Source organism: Acipenser ruthenus, chromosome 7 (assembly GCF_902713425.1).
Source record: "Acipenser ruthenus chromosome 7, fAciRut3.2 maternal haplotype, whole genome shotgun sequence".
In the NCBI taxonomy this organism is placed as follows: Eukaryota; Metazoa; Chordata; class Actinopteri; order Acipenseriformes; family Acipenseridae; genus Acipenser; species Acipenser ruthenus.
The window spans coordinates 47,032,155-47,054,933 of record NC_081195.1 but is presented as its reverse complement, the minus strand read 5'-3'; the positions used below and the strand labels follow the sequence as shown (position 1 = coordinate 47,054,933).

The following is a 22,779-nucleotide window of genomic DNA, read 5'->3' as shown; positions in this document are numbered from 1 at the left end:
CAAGGTGAAGTTAAATGAGAGAATCCTATCAACAGAACATGGGCTCCTTTTTAGATCAGTCCAGGATACAGACCAAGGCCTTTACTATTGCCTGGCTACTGAGAATAGTTTCAAACAAACTGTAGCCAAAATAAACCTCAAGGTATTAAGCAGTGAGCTGGTGTCCTCTCTGACTGACAAAAGGTCTCCGTGGTCCTGGGCCAGTTCTGTGAGTGGCTTGCAGCTCAACCCCAAGGACTTTATGGGGATGTTCAGCCATACCGAGATGCAGGCAATCAACCACTACTGCAAGGAGAACAGTCAACGGGGGCAGCCCAGCAACCAGAAGCTGGGGGAGGACCTCACGAAACTCAAGCCTCTCATTGATGGCAGGAAAAGTAGAAACAGGAGGAACCAGTAGCCTGGGTCTTTCATTGGTAACTTTAAATGTCATAGTTGTGAGCCCTGGGCATAAGGTGACCAATTTTGAAAAAGAAAAAAATTAGAAGTAAGCATTAAAACTCAAGTAGTCTTATGTGGCATACATTGTCTAGATTACTGTAAATTAAGACCCAAAAATGTACACATATACTCAATATTGGCAATTGAAAGAGGCAGTGTTTTTTTTTTTTTACATGACTGCATCCAATGCGTTTACCACAGAAATCTGTCTAGTGTAACTGGTGAATGGCAGGGAATGGGTTTCTTTTAGGTTAATAGTTTTATACTAGAATTCAACTGGAACAGCTGGAATGAACAGGGCCCTTACCTGCCCCAACAAAATACATGTACATGGGGGCAGATGATGTAAAAGAAACAGATTTTTTTTATTTTGCCAAAAGTGAAGCTGCAGCACATAGATTTCAAATTTAAAAACTGTTAGTGAAATAAGAGCTAGCTAGAATGATTCCTCTTGTTGAGTCAGGAGTGGTGGTTGTATTTTAGTTACATGTATTACAGTATTTAATAATTGCTTCAAACCTGACTGTCCATGTGTGCAGGATAACCTGATAATCCATTCTACTTATAAGATACACAATGACAATCATTTGCTTGAGGTGACACCTCTACTTTAATGATCTAAACAAAGCTGTCGCTTTCCTCTGTATCAGTATTTTACTGTATTCAGTGATGCTAATACCCCAGCAGGATTAATACAGAGTTAAAGATGACTGGTAATTTGGTCTACAGCAGTTTAGATCATTAAAATAGATGTCACTTTTGGTCTGGTATATATGCAGAAATGGTTGTATTGACAGATATACAATAATTTATACAGGTATGAATTCCAAGATATCACTTTGTAAATTCAGTTTGGCCCTATTATGTACCTGATTGTGTAAATTTATTGAGAAACCTGCACAAAATAAGTATTTATTAATTTGCTCCGGGGCCTATTTTTTTTTAAAGTGTGTTGTAGTACTAACAGTAGTATTAGTGTACTGTACATGTTGTTTGTAGACTATTTAAAGTCTTCCTGTTTTAAAGGTAATGACTATACTGTATATAATTTCAGTACATGTTATTATACATTACTAGACTTAACTGCCAAAGGCAGCAAAATACCATTTTGAAATGTGTCAAGAAAGTTTTATTTTCATTATTGTGTAGGTTGTATAGTTTGCTGCCAGTGCTTAATAGTTTATCAGATACATGTGCATGCAACTGAAGACTTAAAATGTATTTATGTTTATATTTTTTTTTATCCTGATGAAACTGCCTTCACAGTGAATCTTCATACTCATTGTTCTTTTGTAATTATATGTATCCTAGTATTTTTTTTTTATTTGAAAATGTTAAATATCAATTGCCCCAAGAAATAACATTGTTTTAAAACAATATATATATATATATATATATAACAGACTAGTCTGGTATTATTGTTATTATTATTATTATTATTATTATTAATAATGAGTTGCTTATTTTTATTTGAATTTGAATGAATTGAAATAAGGTTGGTCTCACAGTAAAAAGAAAAATATCTCATGATCTCTCAAACACCAGGAACTTAAGGCACAAGTTGGCAAGCTAGTTTGCCATAGAGAAACCATTCTGAATAAACACAAACATCATAAAATGAAGAGATGGGTTAAGAATACTATGAAAATGGCATTTGTAGATATACTGTATGGAGTATGTCGCCTCCTGCTGTCATGCACTTCATTCATTACTATTGAAGTTTTCTCCTTGTACACTTCACCATCTAGTTGCCATTAAAAGTACCTGTTCTAAGTACCTTTACCTTGTGGTTTATGCAGTTCATAATATAGTGTATAACATAGAGAAACTATGAACAGATGTAACTGGCACAGCTAGTAGCAATGTGGGTTTCAGCAAAAATATGTTTCTCTCAATGAAATAGTATCCTTGTTACGAGGTCAAATCATGTCTCCAAAAATGTGGACCAAAAATACCACATACTGTAAGATCCTGCTCTGTATACTCAAAAATGTTGGGAAGTAGATTCTGATTACCTGAGACTAGAGTTCTATTTTATTTAGTCACTAGGAAAAGTTTTCTCATTGCCACACATAACATCATTACAGTTTTAGTTTGTTTTGGTGAGAAAGGAAAAAGGAACACACCAAACAACTCAGAGTTAGTGACCATAATATATATATATATATATATATATATATATATATATATATATATATATATATATATATATATATATATCAAAAGAAACAAAATAAATTCCTCAATACTGTAGTGTGTTAGGGGGTTGGTGTTTATAGTTAGGCACATGGAAAGTGCGACTGTAGCTGGTTCTCAAATGGGGACTGTTTTTTTAAGGCTTTGTTGGTGTAGGAATTTCTTTGAATGGGTTGTTGTGCTGTCACTTAGGCTGAGCATTTGGGTTATTTAATGAAATGATGGACAGGATTGGGTAGGAGTCATGTCCATCATTGACATTAGGGGTAGGTCAGGCTTTGTATAAATACTAGATACTGTATGAGTCTAGATGGACAACTGCACCACGCTATAGATAGCTAGAGAAGAAAAAGATAGGAGATTCTGCTGTGTGAAATACATCCTGATTATTCCCTGCCCTGTCTCGAAGTTTATTTGTTTGCTAAAAAGCCTCCTGGTTAGTGAATAAGCCTCTTTCTAGTGAATAAATAAAAAATAAGCAATGTGACTTTTCTCAGCCTTTTGGGAAATGCCATTTTGTTCATGTCACATGGTATTCTGTGACATAGTTGCAGCTTTAAGTTTCGTATGATTAAGTTTGAATTATATTTGTATTCATGTTTTTCTCATTAAAAACCGATTATTAAGAACATATTATTATTACCTACCTGAAAATGAAAAAAAAAAAACCACGCTTACTCTTAATATTATATTGGTCGGGGCAGCATATGTGCTCATTTTACAAAATAAATACCATAAAGATGGTAAAAGATATTGCATTTGTATTTTTTCTTAACTGTAACTTGAAGCATGATTGGGAATTTGAATGAAATTGAAAAGGTTATAGAGGACTTTCTGGTAATAAGGAGCACAATGCTGTTCCACCAATGTACCATGAACGTTTGATGAAAACTGCCCAGTGTAAAAGCTTCCTTCACATTAACAGCAATTGTATTCAGTTGCAGACACGTGTAGACATATTTAACCCTTGATTGGTACTGTACCTAATATAGCAAAACACACATTTGTAAAAAATATAGATGGGTAACTGAAGATTGTTTTGGAGTGAATTACTGTTGTTGGAAGTGAATACCACAGAAGACGTTATTTGAGCTTTTCAGCACTAAAATCTGAAAATAGAATTACCAATAAACTGCTGTTAATTTTTAGAAAATCTTGTTTTAAGTATCTGACTTTAGTCGGACTTGTCAGTATTGATTACATTTCAGATTTATACTCATTTTATTGCAACATTTCAAGAGGTAAATTGAATTTTAGCTCAACAAATACAGTACAAGTAGTGGGGAAATACTGACATTAATAAGGAAAACATAATGAGTGAGAGGGACTGCAGAAGAAAAATCCTTCATTTGTTCTATCAAAAATGATTTGCAGAAATTCCTTTATCGGTCATCTCCTTAGATTGGTCATATTTTTCTGCAAAAGAAATCATAAATATAAATTATTGAGCCAAGAAATCAACAGTAATGCCAGGGATGTTACATTATGGTAGTTCATAACTATAATTTATTGTGCACAATGCTATATTTTTAGAAATTGAGTAACTGTGTGTTATATTGGATTTAATTATTATTTATTTCTTAGCAGACGCCCTTATCCAGGGCGACTTACAAGATATCTCATTATTTTTATATACAATTACCCATTTATACAGTTGGGTTTTTACTGGAGCAATCTCAGTAAAGTACCTTGCTCAAGGGTACAGCAGCAGTGTCACTACCTGGGATTGAACCCACGACCCTCCGGTCAAGATTCCAGAGCCCTAACCACTACGCCTGGTAATTGCTTTACTTGTCAAGATGCAGAAGCTGTACACAGACAGGTGAAAATATTAGATAATGCTCCCTGTGCAGGTGTTTCTGTGATGTTGGTCACTTTTAAACTTCTGTTGCTCATCACTAACCTTCCGGGGATGTTAAGGTTGAAATGATATGGCAATCGTGATTTTAAATATACTAATGCTGTTCCATGTTGGCTTTCTTTCTTGCATACTTACAGCAACATATGTCAACCGAGTAAAAAATCGTTTCAATAAAATAAGGTTCATTTAAGGACAACACTTGTTGTCAGTTTTGTTCTATACTGGCGTTCCCCCACAGTAAAAAAAAAAAAAAAATGAGATCAGTGTGGTTTTCTTACTTGTTTTGTTTTTTTTCAGTACACAAAGTGAGATTATGGATGCCAGAAAAATCACACATCCACAGCCGATCAAGGTCATCTGTATTGTTTCGAGAAGATCCATAGTAGAAATCAAGGCCCCTTTGAGTTCCTCTGCAGTAGCATCGTCAACAGTGGCTGTCTGTTGATTAAACAGAAAACGTAGTTTAAAAGATAAGATTACAAGTTGAGTTACATTATCATGAGACACAATTTAGTTCTTTAAATGTGGAAAACGTTTTGAAAGCCAGTATTCAACATTATTGTTGAATGCTTGTACTTGTGTGACTCTTTGGATCTGTGGACAAAAAAATGTGTTATTGTGTCTTTTTTTATTTTTTATGTGAACATATGGAGTCTGCTTACCTCATTAAGCCAAACAAGTGGAAAAAGAATAGGTTCCTTAATGTTTGACAACACTCTGAAAAGCAATACAGGAATATTCATTAATCAACATATTTTTTAACGTGTACAATTTTAATAAAGATTTTCCTGATATTGATTGTTTTTTTCTCAATTGTTACTTTATAAATACAATTTTAATTCTTATGAAAACAGGAATTATTAAAATAAGTTTTCTGAAGGGTGCAGGACTTTACAGAGGGTGGACCAAATAATCAAAAAAAAAAAATAGAGGACTAGAATCAAACAACTCAGACTGTGAATTTTTACTCACTTTTAAGAATTGTTTTTTTCTTTAAACTTAAAGTTAATGCTATGTTCTGCTCAGTTAAGTTTGTGTAAATATGCCAAAATGTATCAAATAGTAACAGCTGAATAATATAGAAACCTACTCTATCTGGTTTGAAGGTTGAACCGCTATGTTGACTTGCAGTCTTTTGGCAACATTCAAAGAAATTCCAGTTACCTGAAAATAAATAAATAAACAAATAAAACACCAGAATGTCATGTATTCAAGCACTAATGCAGATTTTTTGTATTTTAATTTGTAATGTTTTACTACATTTAACAACAATTAGAGGGTATTGCTGTCTGGAGTTGACTGTGTTGGGCAATTAAGGTAATGCCATGTCTACCATGCTAGAGTGCCCTCCATATTATAAAAAGTATATTAAAAGTTCAGATGTTTCTAATATAATGTTACAATACTTACAGGTTCTACATCAAGAAAAGTTGAGTGCTCTTCCTCATTTGGTTCCATCCCATCAATTGCTTCTTTTAGTGCTTCACTGCCATACAAGAAATGGGGAAGGGAGATATAGATTGGCATTCCTACGAAAGCAATAAAAATATCCATAAAATTATGTAACAATACCACAACTGTTGTATCTGCAACGTACAGTGAAAAATAAGTTATTGGGAAGCATATTTATATTTCACTCTTATTGTGATGAAGGGTGTAGATATTCAATGTTGGAGACATAAATGGGATGAAAGTAATAAACAATGATTATTATTTTATTGGAGATTTGCACTTGTGGCTGCAGTGCCTTACCCTGTCAATTGACCAAAGTGAAAAATAAAATGGACTGAGCATTTGAACAGTCCAAATGATTCTTTTTAAACTGATCTATGTTTTAATTGAAATGTATGTGCAAATACAGTATGGTACAAGGAGTGTAATACTGGCCTTCTTTACATCCACTTATGTCAAGGATTCCAGCCATAGTGCAGTTCCTGGTGAATCGAGGATCTTTGCAGTAGCACTTGTTTTCTGGATTATCAACTGGAGATGCAAAGGTTTTGGAAGGGAGCATAAAACGGTAGACTGGAATCCCCTTCAAAACCCTGCTGCTTTCATACTCAGCACTTACTGACCTGTAAGAAGCCACACTTTAATACTTTACAGTCTTTTTAAGAGAGTGAGACTGAGCTCAGTTCATATAGGTCATGTATGTCTGCTCAGCAAATAGGGTTTGACTCTTTTTGTACAGCAGACAGTGCCTTGGTCTCTGAACCAGGACACTGGGTTTTGATCTGTTACCTTTAGTGCTTTATTGCTGAAGCTCCTGTACCTTTAAGAGCAGTTTCTTACACTGGTGCCTAATGGGTGAAGAACCCGACCCCTGATAATGATTTGTTTTAATTATTACTTATTAAGTTTTAATTATTGGGGTAAGCTTGTTTAAGGTGGGGGAATATCTAATGAATCCTCTTCTGAACTTAGTAATGCCAAGTTGCATATGCCTGCTTTGAGAGATGAGAATCTAGAGAGTCTGATTAGGCTTGATTTAAATAATTTCTAATGACCTGATTTCCAGTTTTTAAGAGTGGCCGCTTATTAACCTTTTGTCAGTAAAACTGTGCACTAATTTAAATAAGGGCATATACAGTATTCTTTACTAATTCAGAGTATTTTATTGAAACATATCTTCTTACCTGCAAATATCAGAAGAAAAGAAGTCTAACAGCTTCCTCTTATCAATGAATGGTGGAAATACAGATCCATCTGGTAAAGTTGAACATAAAAGGGAAAAAGGTGGATGGTTAAGTTACTGTGAGTAATGACATACTGAAACAAAAATATATATAAATGGTAAAATGACCACGATCTTGATTTATAAGATTTTCTGAGGGTTCCTACTGTATTACAATATATCTTAAATAACGTTGTAGGTACTGTAATAACTTGTCAAGCTTACCCCACTCAACTTAAAAACATAAATATTCTAAACCTTCTATATGTATTTACATCTCTGAATAAACATCAATATTTATTGTATCAGCTTATTTTTGTTTAGAGGTTCTACGAGCAGACAGCAATCCATGTGATACTGACAACATTTCTCAAATTCAGAAAATATTCAAATTTCACCACACCTGCTGTTTATTGCTTGAATGAAAAAATGAGCCATAACATTTCAATAATATGGAATTGGCAACCAATAGCTACAGTAGATTTCAAAATGATGAATCCACCAAAGAGATGCATGATTGATTCATATTATGCTGATACCAGCAATTGGCTAAGGAAACTCACAACAGATTCATACCAGTGTTATACATGCGCTAGTGTATCATCATATGCTCATATAAACAGCGAACCCCCTGACCCTGCCCTCACTACATAGCATTCAGCGTGATCTTCTTTTATCTTCTCATATATCTTTACAAAGCAATCGTCCACCGATTGATTACTCAGGGACTTTTTATCTTTGCAGTGTTGGGTTTTCTGAGCTGCAATCTCACTTTGGGACTGTCAAGTAGGGCAAACGTATCTATGCATGTATTTGACACACTGCAATAATTAAAGCATGTCATATTTGTGTCAGCAGTTTGTGTCAGTGTGACCTATATGGAGCACACATATTTGCTTAAGACACATAGTTATTATAAGATTTTTTCTGAATATTTGAATATTGCTTATGCCAAGTTGTCAATCTTGGCTGGGGACCCACAAGGAGCACTGCATTTGTCTAGGCAATAAAGTCAACTGGGGCAAGTTTAACAAATTGCACTCCAGTGTTTACGCTCGGACCTGAGCTGGCTTATTAAAAGATTCTTATCATTTGAGCCACCCGTTTACTGGCTTTGGCCCCTGAACGGAAGTGTACATATAGACAGATATTCACCTCACGACACTTACGAGGATACAAAAATAAAGCCCATACATTTATACTGATTAAACTGCCACAAGCTTGCGGCTTTATTATTCATGAAAAAAACATTTTATTTTCTTACCGACTTTACTGTAATGATTTGTTTAATTCCAGAACGTTCACAGGTTACATTCATAGATATGTGTGAAAAATGATATTTCTGACAGAGTTTCATGGCAACTAGGCTTGTTTCACATTTATCCCACATAAATTACACACATGTATATACATATACAAATTATAGCACAGATATAAAAGTATGTTTGTATTTTGGAAACCTCTGCCTCTGTCTCTCTCAGCATTCTGTCAAAAATATTTTTGGCTCTGTTGTCCAAGTAAAAATCCAAACTTCCTGTTGTTGTCTGTGTCTGTTTGATGCTGACAATGGGGGTTTACATGGTAAACATGAGCTGACTCAGGTACTGATACATTCACAGTAGTGCAAAAAGCCAGCTTAAAAGTGGCTGGTGTAAACAGGGTACACTACTAGTCAAGACTCCCAAGAACTATTTATTCTAAAGGGTTCTATAGGGTAGCAGTGTGGAGTAGTGGTTAGGGCTCTGGACTCTTGACCGGAGGGGAGGGGGACACTGCTGCTGTACCCTTGGGCAAGGTACTTTACCTAGATTGCTCCAGTAAAAAATGGGTATATGTATAAAAAAATAATGTGTAAAAAATAATGTAATTGTATGTAAAAATAATGTGTGATATCTTGTAACAATTGTAAGTCGCTCTGAATAAGGGTGTCTGCTAAGAAATAAATAATAATAAAGGGTAGTCTCCTGGGTAATAATTAACCAGAAGATTGTAGTCAGAAAAGTGATAAAGGCATGTCAAACCTGTCAGTGAACTACTGTCTTAGAGGCAAGTTATGATTGATTATTTATCCTCTTTAAGGATATATTGTTACAATTTAAATAAGATTAGCATAGAATCACAGTTTCATGTTTATTTGAACATTTACATTAAACATACATTACATTAAACATAGATTAACAAATGGCATACTGTAATATGAGTTTAAATTGTGTAAAATAAAATGATTAAACTCACCTGTACCATTGATCATGTCACAATAAGGATCTTGCCAGGTGGTCAGCTTTCTGAAAATGTGTAAATCATCTAACTTTACTATTTTACTTACTTTTGATATCCATGCATTTATTTATTTATTTAAAAAAAAGTTTTTAAAGTGTTTCTTTATGGTATGGTAACAGAGTTAAAGTTACTTCACAAAATACCCCACTATTAACAGCCCAAAGTGTCTAAACCACCGCTGTGTGGAATGCATATAGCCCTGCAATCAAGAGCTAAGGGGATAAGATTGTGCTGCATTGGCTTTTGCACTACAGCAGGGTCAGTTAACCTCAATGTTAGTTAACCTCATAACCTCACTTAGCTACCCTTACTGGAACACTTGTTGTTTAAGTAGGGCAGATTAATAAAGAAAATGACTTCTGTGAGTAATGGAGATTGTCCATTCATCTTGAATCCTCTGGAGTGGTGCAGTATGCGGGCTGCAGAGGTGAGGCCACAGTCAAATAGGCTATATCAAATAAATGCAATATTGATACAAATTATTTTCAAGCATATTTTATTCTGTAGAACGTATCCATGAAAAATATGTAATAACACTCACCCTTTACCTTGCCATCTGTCAATTATTCCAAGTTTTTCAATGTTACCTCTTCCGGTAAAAATATTGTAGTATCCGTCTGCTGTTCCATTATACTATGCGTGAGAAGAAAAAATAACAGTAACAACTAGAACATTGTAAAGGTTAATCACAGGTGCTGGGCAGCAGTGTGGAGTAGTGGTTAAGGCTCTGGACACTTGACCAAAGAGTCATGGGTTCAATCCCAGGTGGGGGACACTGCTGCTGTACCCTTGAGTAAGGTACTTTACAAAGATTGCTCCAGTAAAAACCCAACTGTATAAATGGGTAATTGTATGTAAAAATAATGTGGTAAAAAAAAATGTAATTGTATGTAAAAATAATATGATATCTTGTAACAATTGTAAGTCACCCTGGATAAGGGCATCTGCTAAGAAATAAAATAATAATAATGTAATGTGCTGTATGATTACAGTGCATTTTCATAAACTCGATATTTCGTATATAATGCTTATCACATTATTGTTAAAATGTAAAGTATAGTGTACAAACTGTTTTTTTACATCTGGTAGCAGTAGACCAATTCCCCACACTCCACCCCAGTCCAAATTTGATTACTTTTCAAAAAGGGAGCCTCGCTTGGAGCATTGATGTGACTTACTCCTACAATGACCGATCACAAACAGAAACAGATTATCAATTATTCAAATAAAATATACTTACTGGGTAAAATACTCCAGTATGTGGATCTGGTAAACGTAATTGTTTTAATACAGGGTCCTCATATCCCCACAGCATTTCTTTTACTGTTCTGGTTTGGAATAAAGATGAGTTTGTTTGTTTGATTGCGTTGTTCAGAAGAGGAAGTAATAAAGGTGGGAGAATAGATGGTGCCCCCTATAAAAGAATATTAAATTGAGTAATGGATTATTATGAACAGCACGGACAGTCCATATTTCATTTCAGTTATCTGTGAATGTTCTCTTACACTGAACAAAAATATGACTTCTTTGTTGATATTTGTTGCCCTTTTAAAAAATGTTTATTTGAATTGTTGACTTGTTGGTATGCCTTGTTGTTTTGAAGTTCCCATCATTCCTTGGTTAAATCTCCATGTCTTTATTTCAAGGGTATTTGTGGTCATGGCGTAGGAAAGCGTAAGTTACAGGAATATAATATTTTGCACATACCTATGTATGAACATGAAGAATAGAGGAATGTATTTCTTGGAATAGAAGTGTTCTATTGCCATGATAACATAGAATATATAAAAGATAATTCATGAAAATCCAAGACATACATACAGAATGGCAACAACAAACAAGCCCTTGGGTGAGTATCACAGATTTTAATGAGATACCTGTATCTTGTTTATGCCACAAATGTTTACATTGGCTCTAAACAAAATGTTATTTTAATATTAAAATATTTAATATTTTGTGAATATAAACTATAAATTTAACCACTCCTTTGGCATAATGAAGATGGACTTGTAGTCCGAAACGTCCTGATATAATTGATCTTTTTTTATCAATTAATCAGGGTGAGTGAAACCACCTGATACAGTACAGTATAATGTGAACCTATTCTTTGGGACAAGGAACAACATATTACAACATACTTACTGCAACAGCGAGATTCAGAAATGTGATGTTGTCTTCTTCTGTACCTACAGATAAACCTGGCTCAAAATATGCACAGTATGGTTGTAGGAAGGAGATAGTGTTGTTGAGGTTTACTGTAATATTTATCTTTGGCAGATATCGAACCCTAAGGAAAAAATTAAAAATTTGAAACACCAGAAAAAAACATAATTTGCAGACTCATTTTAGCAGATGTTTCCACCAGAAAATAACTCTGTGACCCTACAGTAAATTGCTATAAATTAGACCCCATAATTTAAGGGCCCAGAAGTAGAAAACTCACTGTCTCACTCCAGATTGCTATGTTTTGTACTCAATTCTTTTTATATACTCTATGTGCTAAACTGATTAAATAATCCATTTTTTGGCATCATTTTTTTTTTTGACTATGTATCATTTATTGGAATTGCACTTCAGCCTATTTTTACTGAATCCAGAAAATACATTTGAAATGTTTACTCTGATAAACCATGGTAATAGTCTAGTTAAAGTGTAGTGAATAGTAATACAATCATGGTAAATCACAAGTATGGTTAAGTACAGTATGGTAAAGACCAGCTGAATGTCTTTTATTTGAAATACAGTGTAAATAAAAATTGAAAGTAAAAACAGTTTCATATGCATATGTTTTAGAAATCATGTTAAAAAAAGGCTTATAAACATTTAACTGATCACAAAAAAAATCACATAAAGAAACGGAACGCATATTACCTGTAGGTATAGGGGCCTTTTTGTCTGAGAATGGGCTTTGATCCATTTTGTGCAATTTCTAATGGGTTGTTTACATTAAACAACCAAAACTGCCTGTACACTGGACTTCCTGCGAGTACCCAGTTTTCATAAGCAACGGTTCCATTTTCAATAACAGCCTCCTATGGAAGAATACATTCATAGGAATGATTGTTTATCTTAAATAAGCTGTGTTGGAGAGCATTTTAAAAACTACTTATTTAATTATATATTATATCATGCTATTCTTACCATTGTTTTCTTATTTAGCTGGCGAGAAGACTATTAGCAACAACAATCAAATAAGACTTACTGTACCTAGACGCAATTGCTGTTTTTTGCTTACTCTACATGGTTTTAGCCTATTTTTGCTAGGCATACATAATATGACTGTAGCCTTTATAGCCAGTCAATACAATTTTAAAGTTGGTTTTAGAACAATATACGGTGCATTTTCTGTGTTTGTCTAACCTCAGATCCCCTTCCAAAAAACAAAAACCCACATATCCCAATGTGCAAATGCCACACATAAATTGTATAGTACCAGGGAATCTACCTAGATTGCATGTCACTTATTGTTAGTGATAATTCCCTGATTAGTGCAGATGGGTGCTTCACCTGTGTGATTGACATGTATCTGTGGTTTATCTCAGGAGGACAGGTTGATCAAATCAATCCCTATTTGTGCAGTTTTAGGCTACAATAACAAAGTGCCATACAGTGTAGTATACTTAGTATTTTAAATACCATAACTCTCTAATGCAGTTACCTGTAGCCAATACAAATGTGAAAAAGACTTGCTTGTACTGTCATTGTAACGTTATGATGTTCATTCACCATATTAATAAGAAAAAAATCTTGGATGACTAAAAAAGATTAGTTTTGTTGTTTATAGTATAAACCATATCAAAGAGGGAGTGAGCACAGTGCATCAAGCTTGTAGTGCGCAGCAAACTGGGCAACTATTTATGAAAAGGCAAAGCTGGTTTTGGCTACCACTGTACATAGCCCAGTGGACAAACTCAAAAAAGGAAATTATTTAATTCACCCCACTGTACAGAACTTTGCAATTGTTTTTTAATGAAGGTTTCGTAGCGTATCTGAAGCTCTCGTTGTGGCCTGTTGTCCTACAATTTGACTGTGCAAGCACACAAAAAAACAATGATTAGGTGTGGAGCCCCACCTTGATTATTGAAATACTGAACCCCTTGTACAGAAAGCAAATGCCTATATTATATTTGTCTCCTGAATACTTTTTGGCCTGTTGCCCTTCCTTGTCTATTGAAACCGTCGTATGTCCCTTTAAAATGCAGCTACAAAAATACACGTTTCTGTATTAATTCAAATATGAGTTCACTTTTTTATCCTAAATCTTTTGCATCAATCATTTTAGTATTTGTTTTATTTTCTATAATGTTTATTTTGGTAACACTGGTCTGTTTTTTTGTGCATCTAAAGTTTATGGTTTAAAATGTGTGGCAATACATTCTGTTAAATTCTTAAACACTTTGTTTTACTCTTGGTATTTAACCATCAATATACTTTCATGGAGTACAGTGGCTATTCCATGAATGAGGATGGCCAAACAACAAACGAGCCACCGAAGCAAGAATACTGTCTTTATATCAAGTGTAATTTGGAAGGGATTATATTGGTGTTAATTGTCATAACCATACTAGTAAGCACTACAACCAGAAACACAATGCAACTGAATCAAAACATACAGTTTAATAATTAAACAAACTTGTGTTTATATACAGAAACCACAAATTACTGTGCTAAAAAAAACTAAAAAATGTTAATACTGTCATTTATAATGTGTGCATGCATTCTTTAGCTTAGCATACAGAATATGTAATTGTAATTGAGAGCAAGCATTTATTAGTTACACAGCAGAGAACAAAAGCAACTAAAACAATGTTGGCACTCACATAATAACACAGACCAGAAAACCAATACTTACCTATCCAGAATACTTTTGTCATATACTGTATTATGTCTAAAATAAATCTAAAAGAATATAAAAAATGATCAAATGAAAGCTAGAAAATGATTTAAATAATGTGATAACTCTTAAATGATAGATGCTATGATCAGTGGTTAAATACTGATTATAAACTGAAAAATACCTTTTTAACATTGTCTTCAATAATGGAATTCCCCACGGGTATAAGAATCCCTCCAAGGATAGCTAACAATCCACCAATGAAAGCCCCAGCAGTGAGTAAGTGGTTCTTGTTGCAAGACATCGTAGAATGCAATCCACTTCAAGCATACAGCAGATTGATTAGGAGAGTATCTTTAATAAAATTGAGTCTAATGTGTAAAGCACACATTTGTAATTACTTAACAGATTGCATGTTAAGGATCGGCAGTTGGTCCACAATATTAGCATAGACTGAAGGTCAACTCTTTGTGATTACAAACTGCAATTGAAGTAACTTTTGAACTTTTAGCTTTGTCTAGAAAAAGATATGTACATGGCTCCTAACTTATCTTGGAAATGTTATAAATTCAACGTCTTCACTTTCTAGACTGCCAAGTGTTTAACCTATAGTACTTTGTATTTAATCACATCCTGATGTAACTATCACTATTTAATCATATCCTGATGTAACTATCACTATTATCTGCTGTATTATTGAATTTTGAATTATTGAGTTTGTCACACTTGTACTTTGCTTGAACAAAAGTTATTGTATTTCTTGCTGTTATTGTATTACTTGTATTGTAACACTTGAAATGTATTTAAATGCCCTGGATAAGGGCGTCTGCTAAGAAATAAATAATAATAATAATAATAATAATAGACATTTTAGCTAGAACATGATTCCATTATTTACAAAAAAAAAATAATCACCACTATAATTTTTATAACATAATCCATCAAACTGTAAATACTTTGGTGAGACCAGACAACTCATCTGGATTTTGTACACACAACTATATACATTTTCAAAATTGAAATCAGGTAAGATACAAATCATTGGAGGAATAAAATGAGCTAAATCAATTTTAACACATTAACGAGAAATACGTTATTTATTTTAAGAAGGATAAAGTACATTGCACAAACAAAACAAAAACTTAAAAGCATGCTCTTGTTATAGTATAATAAAATTTGAAAATTAATTACATTTTAAGCTAAGCACTATAAATTAGTACAAAACTGATGTAAATGGTGTAAAACCACTGTTTTATTATAATGAAAGATAATAACAGTAACCTTGTGGTGTGGTTCAGGGGGCAGGAGCTATGGCTTCTGTCAAACTCCCTATTTAAACCCCAGATCACGCCCTTATTCTCTGTCTTGCTTTATCGTTTCCTCCATCCTCCATTCCTCCACTATGCTGCACCACCTCCGCAACGGTCTCCCTCATGGGGCAGAGCTCATGCCAGCCTCGTCCTCCATGAGGAAGATTCTCCACAAGCCAGAGGAGACCCCCAGCCAAAACCTTGACTCTTTCTCGTTTTCCTTCTTGCGTTTTCACCTGTGCCAGTCTCCTTCTCTAAAGAACAAAGCTTGTTTCCCAGCCTCGGAGCCCAGCCATGCAGCCTCTATCCTCTGTGGTGACTCTCTGAGAGCCGGGGAGAGAAGCCTGGCCTTGTATGTTTATTTCTTTTTCTCTTTCCAGCATTCCAGTCTCCCTCTCGAAGATACTTAAGCACACCTCTCAAGCATGGAAGTCCGGCTGCGAACCTCTGGACTTCTCTTCGTCTTTTTGATTCTCATGCTATCCAATTTTCTGTTTATGTTACACCTGGGGCGAGTAAATAAGCACTCCGGTGGTTAAAGTTAACAGATTTATTTTTCTTTGCTTAATCAATGACAATAACCACCATTTCCAGGGGCTTTAGCAACAAAGACACCCATTGTTAATCCCAAGGTATGACATAGAACCAATTACTTCCCTCATCCAGCTGTGTACATTTTATTCCAAAGGATTTATTATGGAAGATCTCAATGGCGTCGTCTGTGAGGGGACTTCAAAAATATGACTCTCATCAGATATGATTCTATGAAGAACGGTCAAACATGAGCCTTTTATAAAAATAAATTATAGTCCTTTTTACAGTTTTACCAAAACAATTCTGTTTTAAACATTAAACAACAAATACTGAGATTCCTTACAAATTTGCAAAACCTTTCCTTTACATTTAAAATCAAATTGCAGTTAACACGCTCTTAACACCAAGGCATTTACCTGTATTGAGAATTATTGTATTATCATTATAACCCTGTTTTTGTATACATATTTTGTGTACATAAACATATTGGTACTGTGGCAGGATAGCTGCAGAGGGAAGACTCAGAGTCAGAAAATGCAGTGAAATAAAATACTTTAATTGACAAAAACACAAATAAACAGGCACGAGGGCCAAACAAAAATTATAAACACAAAACAAACAAAACACTGGAACAAAATAACTCCAAATAAACAGGTATCTATACATATTCTTACAGACAACACTTACTCACTGTGTGTCTCTCTAACCCAGACCACTCCAAACCACCCTCTTAACAAAGGGTTTCAGCTGTCTTTTATTCTCTGTGGCTGGAGCCCAATTAACTAATAATTAACAATTAAACACTTAAGGCTCCAGCCACATTCTCACATTTATTTTTATAGGGAGGAATTTAACCCCCTCCCTGACAATCCAAAAGTACTGCGATCCATTTTGGTGGATCTCAATAGGCGCCGCGATCCACCGAAAAGCTATACCGACAATTACCCTGATTTAAGCATTTGTTTGAAATGAGGGAAGCTACTTTATGTGTTATGGGGTTTTTTTTTGTTTGTTTTTTTTAAAATAATAATTATATACCGTTGTAATAATTGTATAATAGTATCCAATACGTGAAGATAACTAATACAACAAAACAACTGCAACAAAAAAACGTAACAATTGCGCAATTAAAGCAGATAAATTAGAAACTTACCATCATTTTGATGAGTCTTGAAACCTGGTACACGGGTTGTCCTTTAAAACTCCAGAACAGTAAGTTACAGTAACACAGTACCGATGAACGTTCGTATTCTTTCAAATAAACAGTCAAGTAAATAAGTGTCTTATTTTTGCCATCTTTAAAAAACAAAAAAAGAAGTTAAAGAACCTCAGGGATGCCTTGTGTTTTTTTTCCACATTTAGTGCAAACTTTTACATGCTTTTCCTTTGACCATTTGTTCAAGCTCAGGCACAAAACAAGTGACAGCACAGAGAAGTTTAGCCTCCAGATTCTGGTCAGAAAGTTTTCTGCGTTTTTTTGACTTGAGCTCGGTCATTGCTAAAAATGTGGTCTCGCACACATACATAGAACCACAAATTGACATTATTTTGGCATACACAAGCTTTATTTCTGGGTAAGCCAAAGCCTTCCAATCTGCACAACTGGATGTCGTTCCTACAGATGACTGAAACGCCAGTAGACTGTTCTCCAACAAAGCCACGTCAATGTTGAATAGTGTAGCCAAGGATGCTGCAGAATGGATGGGGAAAGTGTGCAGTGAATTGATGAATGCAATGACATCACTAATCCTATCAAAATAATTTAATCTCTTTTCAAAATTGCTCTTCAGAGCAATTATCCATTTCTGATAATGCTGGAAATCGGCTGCAGGTTGTGGCTCATTAGACAGGGCCTGGGAGAGCTGTTTAAAGTGAGTCAGATTCTGTTGGTTCAGCTTCCACACATACAAGTCAAGTTTACAGATGAAGGCTTTGATCAGGGCAACCAGGTTGCTTACACAATTGTCCTTTCCCTGTAATTGAGTGTTCAGGTCACTCAGGTGCGTCAGGTGCTTGCTCACATCAGTCAAAATGGCCAGATCACGTACCCAGTCAATATCTGTGAGAAATTCATCAAATTTTGAGATGTTCTTGCTATCCAGGAATTCCTTGATCTGGGGAAGCAATGCATTAAAGCACTCAAGAACCTTCCCCCTACTCAACCACCAAACTTCAGCGTGCAGAATCAGATCACCGTATTCTGTGTCAACTTTCTCCAGAAATGATATGAAATGTCTGTGAAACAGCGCTTTAGATCGAGTAGTATTAACAATACTGACAACAGTATTCATAATGAACAAAAGTCACTGATCTGAAGCCTTGGCACACATTGTTTCTTGGTGGATTATGCAATGAAAATTAAGCACATTTGGCAATTCTTGTTGCATTCGTGCTACAAAACCGCTTGAACTGCCAATCATTGCAGGAGCTCCGTCTGTGGTGGTAGATACCATTTTTTGAGAGGAAGTCCATTTTCCAATAACATGCTTCTGACAGCTTCAAAAATATCCTGACCTCTGGTATGGTCGTGCAAGCCTTGCAGAGCCAACAAGTCCTCAAATGCCTCCAAGCTTTCTGGGTCCACACCTCGAACCCAGATACACAGCTGCGCTGTATCACGAATGTCCGTGCTTTCAGCAAGCACAATGCTGATGGCAACAGAACGAGACAGACGAACTTGAAATAAGCCCATCTGTTTTCTGACATTTCATTGTTCCTGCGCATCATTGTGTTGCGACTGAGCTGTAAATTTCTAACTCGCTGCACGATTGCATTGTGCCTACGCTCATCGGCGGTAAGAATATGCATAGACTGAAAAATCCATTCCTTGACCAATTCAGCATCAGAAAATGGTCATTTTTTCTTTGCTAATAGCCAAGCGACCTTAAAGCTAGCCAACTTGACCATTTCCGTCTCAGTCATTGCTGTTTTTAATGTTGCTTGCTCAGTTCTTTCAGAAGACCCGGGTGGAAATGTATCTGTAAAATCAACATGGTCTGTGGAGATATGACGCTTCGATTACCTGCATGAGCAATCCTCAAATTTGTGTTGCACAGTAAACAGAAAGGCTTGTCTTTCAGTTGTGTAACTGTACAGTCCTGTTCCCACTTTTCATCAAAGTTTCTCTTTGGCGCCAGTTTTTACCTTCTTGGAAACTGTTATTTACTATTATTTAACAAAAAATGTTAAATGTACAAAAGAGGTCAGCTATTAATATTACCATTTAAACATGATAAACACATAATCAGAATAATTAAAATCCGTATGATTGTTATATTTTATTTTTGAATGGCACTGACACAGCCCAATACATTGGCCTATTCTGCTAGTATTATCTTGCCGAGCACACCGATGCAGTTTTGTACTTAAAAAAAAAAAAAAAAGTTGATAAGTAATGGCATAAAATTGTACTGGCCCGTACCGGCTTAGTTTCAGTTCTGACAATCTGATTGGTCATAAAAAATATACAACATCGAGGTAATGTTTGAAAGCTTATCTTGTCTGCCATGTTGTCAAGTGATAATTATAATCTGTAAAATGTGGGATGAATGGGGCAAAGTTAATCTTCTTGGATAGGTACATTAGATGCAAAGAAACTAAATGAGGTTATAGTGCAGGTTCTGTATTATATTATATGCATATAATACAATTTGTGTTGTTGGTATTGCTATTGCATTCCCTGTTGTCCATAGTCACTGTTCCTTCCTTCTACCAGTAGTGGTGTAGGTAGTGTTTCATTTACTATGTTACAACAGTGCACCTTCACAGTTTCTCTTTTTTTCACACAGTGTGATGTAATGGGCTTCGTTTACAACCGTTTACAAAGTCTAAATGCTGGCACAAATCCCACAGATCCTGCACTTTTCAACACACAGCTATCAACAGTAAGCCAGGCTTCTGGCACCATATGCTTCACTGGCATATACAAGCTTCTAATTCCTCCAAGGGCATTGATCAGGAATCATCTTGTAGTTGTCGGTGGGTTTCTGCTTCAGTGCAATGTTGTATGTGGTGAAGCATATGCATGTCAATCAATAGGTGAAAAGCACTCAATGTGCTCTCATCAATGTTGCGTTTTGCATATGCCGTGGGCCCTGGAACTTCCCTCAAAATATTATGTTCCCCCCTTCTACCTGCAGCTTCAACACCAGGATTTATAGTGTTCCAAACAGTGCCATCATTACCAGCCTCTTGAGTGCCAGGTGATGGTGGCGCTACCGCTGGAGAAGTGGCTGCCTCAGACGAAGTAGCACAGGGGCTGATGCAGGTGAAGTGGTTGGCAACAATTGGCTGCCTAGGGCCATCCCGGCTACAAGTGTGTCCCCTCAGGATATCAGGACCCTAGCCATTGGGGTGGGTAGTGATTGGTGCTTTTTAAATGTACTAATTTACAAGAGTTACTATTTATTGCTAGTATTTGTTGCTATCTGTTTGAAATATTATGGTGTTGTTAATGATTATTGGTATTTATTGAAATGTTTGATGTGATTTAATGATTATTGATATCTATTGAAATACTATCTGTTAATGTATTATTCATATGACCTGTTCATATATCCGCCTTTCTGTGTGTAATTGCTGAGAAACATTGGCTTACTTTGTTAAATAGGATGGTATTGGGACAACAATAACACTGTTTTATTTTAAACAGACCTTTGGGTGTGGTAAACTCCTTTTCTGTGTGTGTGGTGAGTGTCCATCTGCTCTTCCAAATAAAAGAACCTTTGTGCATGGAACTGCTTTATTCTGGTTTGCCTTTATAGTTGGGGGGTCTGTGTCCATGGTGGTGGATCAAAGCTGCTGATAAGGGTACAGTGTGACTGATGCTGAAGAATCAGACCCAATGCATGATCTTGCACTGCAGGTGCTCTTCTGGCCTCTCGTGGGGTTTGTTTCAGACCATACAGAGAAAACATATATAGGAGATTGAGGTGGGGCAAGTTCTAAAGCAAAAAGAGATAGAAAGAGGGTCCAAGGAACTTGAGAAGAAACAAAGATGCGGAAAGGAGCCCAGGACCATTAAACTTCTTTTATTAGGTAACACTTTAATCCTTTCATAGTCATATCCATGGTAAATTACCATTGAGTTTACTTTGAAATGCTGTGCTGTGTACATTAGTAGCACACAATAACATTGTATGTTTGTCTGCTCCCCTTGTGTATACAGTAAGTAAAAAGTTGTCCAGTTCTGCTGTGTACCAGTTGTTTGCACATTTACCACAGCCAAGAGTTTTCAGGAGGTAAAATAAGTACATTTATAGAATTAATATAAATGGGTTGCTACCAAAAACAGGTGATTGGATTGGTTAATCAACTTAATCCATTTAAATTACTTATAAAATAATAACGAACTAAAATCATACATGCCGAAAGTGTATACACAAGTTATACAGTTCTGTTCTGTAATCACTAAGAGGTATGTTTCGTAACAGATACAGTCTTTTGAAGAAAATCATTTATAATGATTCAAGGGGAGGTTTGTATGCTGTTCTTTTCTATTCATTTTGCTTTTAATATCCCTCTCTCTTGTGGTTTGCAGGTGCTGGTGAATCAGGAAAATGTACCATTGTTAAACACATGGTAAGTATAAATATAAGCACTTATACTTTGTATCCTAGCAGTCTGCTCTTGGCAAAATCCCAGGTGGAGATTGCTGCATTGGCAGTAAGCTGTTGTTAAGTGGAATAACAGGTGAAAAGTTCAACTAGAACTGAGAAGAGATGGCATGTTTTATATGATAACTGCCTTGTCATGACATTTCTGAGAGATCTAAGAATAAGTTAAGAAGAGTTTTACATATCAAATGTGAGCCACATGTCTCTGAACCAATTGTTCTAAACCTTGAGCTTGCATGAATATTTATATACATTTTTGATGCACAATATTAATGTTAAATTATCACATGTGCCATTTGAAAAAGAAAAATGTTCCTTGTACTCCCTTTTTACTTTACAGGGTTCATTCAGCACTTCATATGTCTCAGTGAGACATGAACAATATACTTTTGCAGGTTTATTCATAAAGATGGCTACATGGATGACGAATGCATGGAATTCACATCTGTTATCTACAGTTACACCATACAGTCTATTCTTGCCATTGTTAGAGCCAAGCGAACATTAAGAATTAATTATTATTATTATTATTATTATTATTATTATTATTATTATGTATTTCTTAGCAGATGCCCTTATCCAGGGCGACTTACAGTCGTAAACAAAAATACATTTCAAGAATCACAGTACAAGTAATAATACAATTAAGAGCAAGATAAATACAATGATTTTGGTTCTAGCAAGAAATGCAGTAAATTAGGGGGCAGATAAGAGCAAGTAAAGTGTGTTTAAGGAAGAGTGATAAGTGTCCAGAGGGAAAAAAAGAGGAATTAAATATTATGATCCAGCCAGAATGGTACATATTTGTAACGTTTTCCATCAAAACTCAAATAGTTGAAATATTTAAATATATATGCTCGAATAAATCAATTTTGTTTTTAAATATTCAAATATTAATTGCACAAAGTCAAATATTATTTGAAAATAGTAAAAAAAAATGGCAGAAAACATAGTATTTGAAAATATTTAAATATGTTTAAGTTATTTGAAAAAAATAGTTAATGAATAATCAAAAACTAAAACCTAATTATTAT

The 22,779-nt window shown here is 35.1% G+C and overlaps 2 protein-coding genes across 2 annotated transcripts in view; one reads left to right on the top strand and one right to left on the bottom strand.

Moving 5' to 3' along the window:
* The window catches only part of LOC117416192 (semaphorin-3C), a 59,235-nt gene extending 57,409 nt beyond the window's left edge, over positions 1–1,826 (top strand). Inside the window, exon 18 of the mRNA XM_034027269.3 lies at positions 5–1,826. Within this exon, the coding sequence (XP_033883160.2) occupies positions 5–400 (396 nt within the window). The 3' untranslated portion in view covers positions 401–1,826. The remainder of the gene's footprint in view (positions 1–4) is intronic.
* Positions 1,827–3,839: 2,013 nt separating this feature from the next.
* Positions 3,840–14,739, bottom strand: cd36 (CD36 molecule (thrombospondin receptor)). Its single transcript, XM_059027867.1, has 13 exons — positions 14,471–14,739; positions 12,324–12,484; positions 11,595–11,739; positions 10,693–10,866; positions 9,994–10,085; positions 9,408–9,457; positions 7,135–7,204; positions 6,358–6,573; positions 5,909–6,107; positions 5,589–5,662; positions 5,161–5,215; positions 4,777–4,936; positions 3,840–4,053 (listed from the first exon to the last, which is right to left on the bottom strand). The coding sequence occupies exons 1-13, from the start codon at positions 14,588–14,590 to the stop codon at positions 3,995–3,997; spliced, it is 1,575 nt and encodes a 524-aa protein (XP_058883850.1). The 5' UTR covers positions 14,591–14,739; the 3' UTR covers positions 3,840–3,994.
* Between the last annotated feature and the right edge of the window lie 8,040 nt (positions 14,740–22,779).

Coding starts and splice junctions, on each gene's coding strand:
- cd36 (XM_059027867.1), bottom strand. CDS start 14,590: ATGTCTTGCAACAAGAACCACTTACTCACTGCTGGGGCTTTCATTGGT. Junction 6,108..6,357: donor TACACTCCTTGTACCATACT/GTATTTGCACAT, acceptor CTTCCCAATAAC/TTATTTTTCACTGTACGTTG. Junction 4,054..4,776: donor ACTGAAAAAAAACAAAACAA/GTAAGAAAACCA, acceptor TTTCTTTTGCAG/AAAAATATGACCAATCTAAG.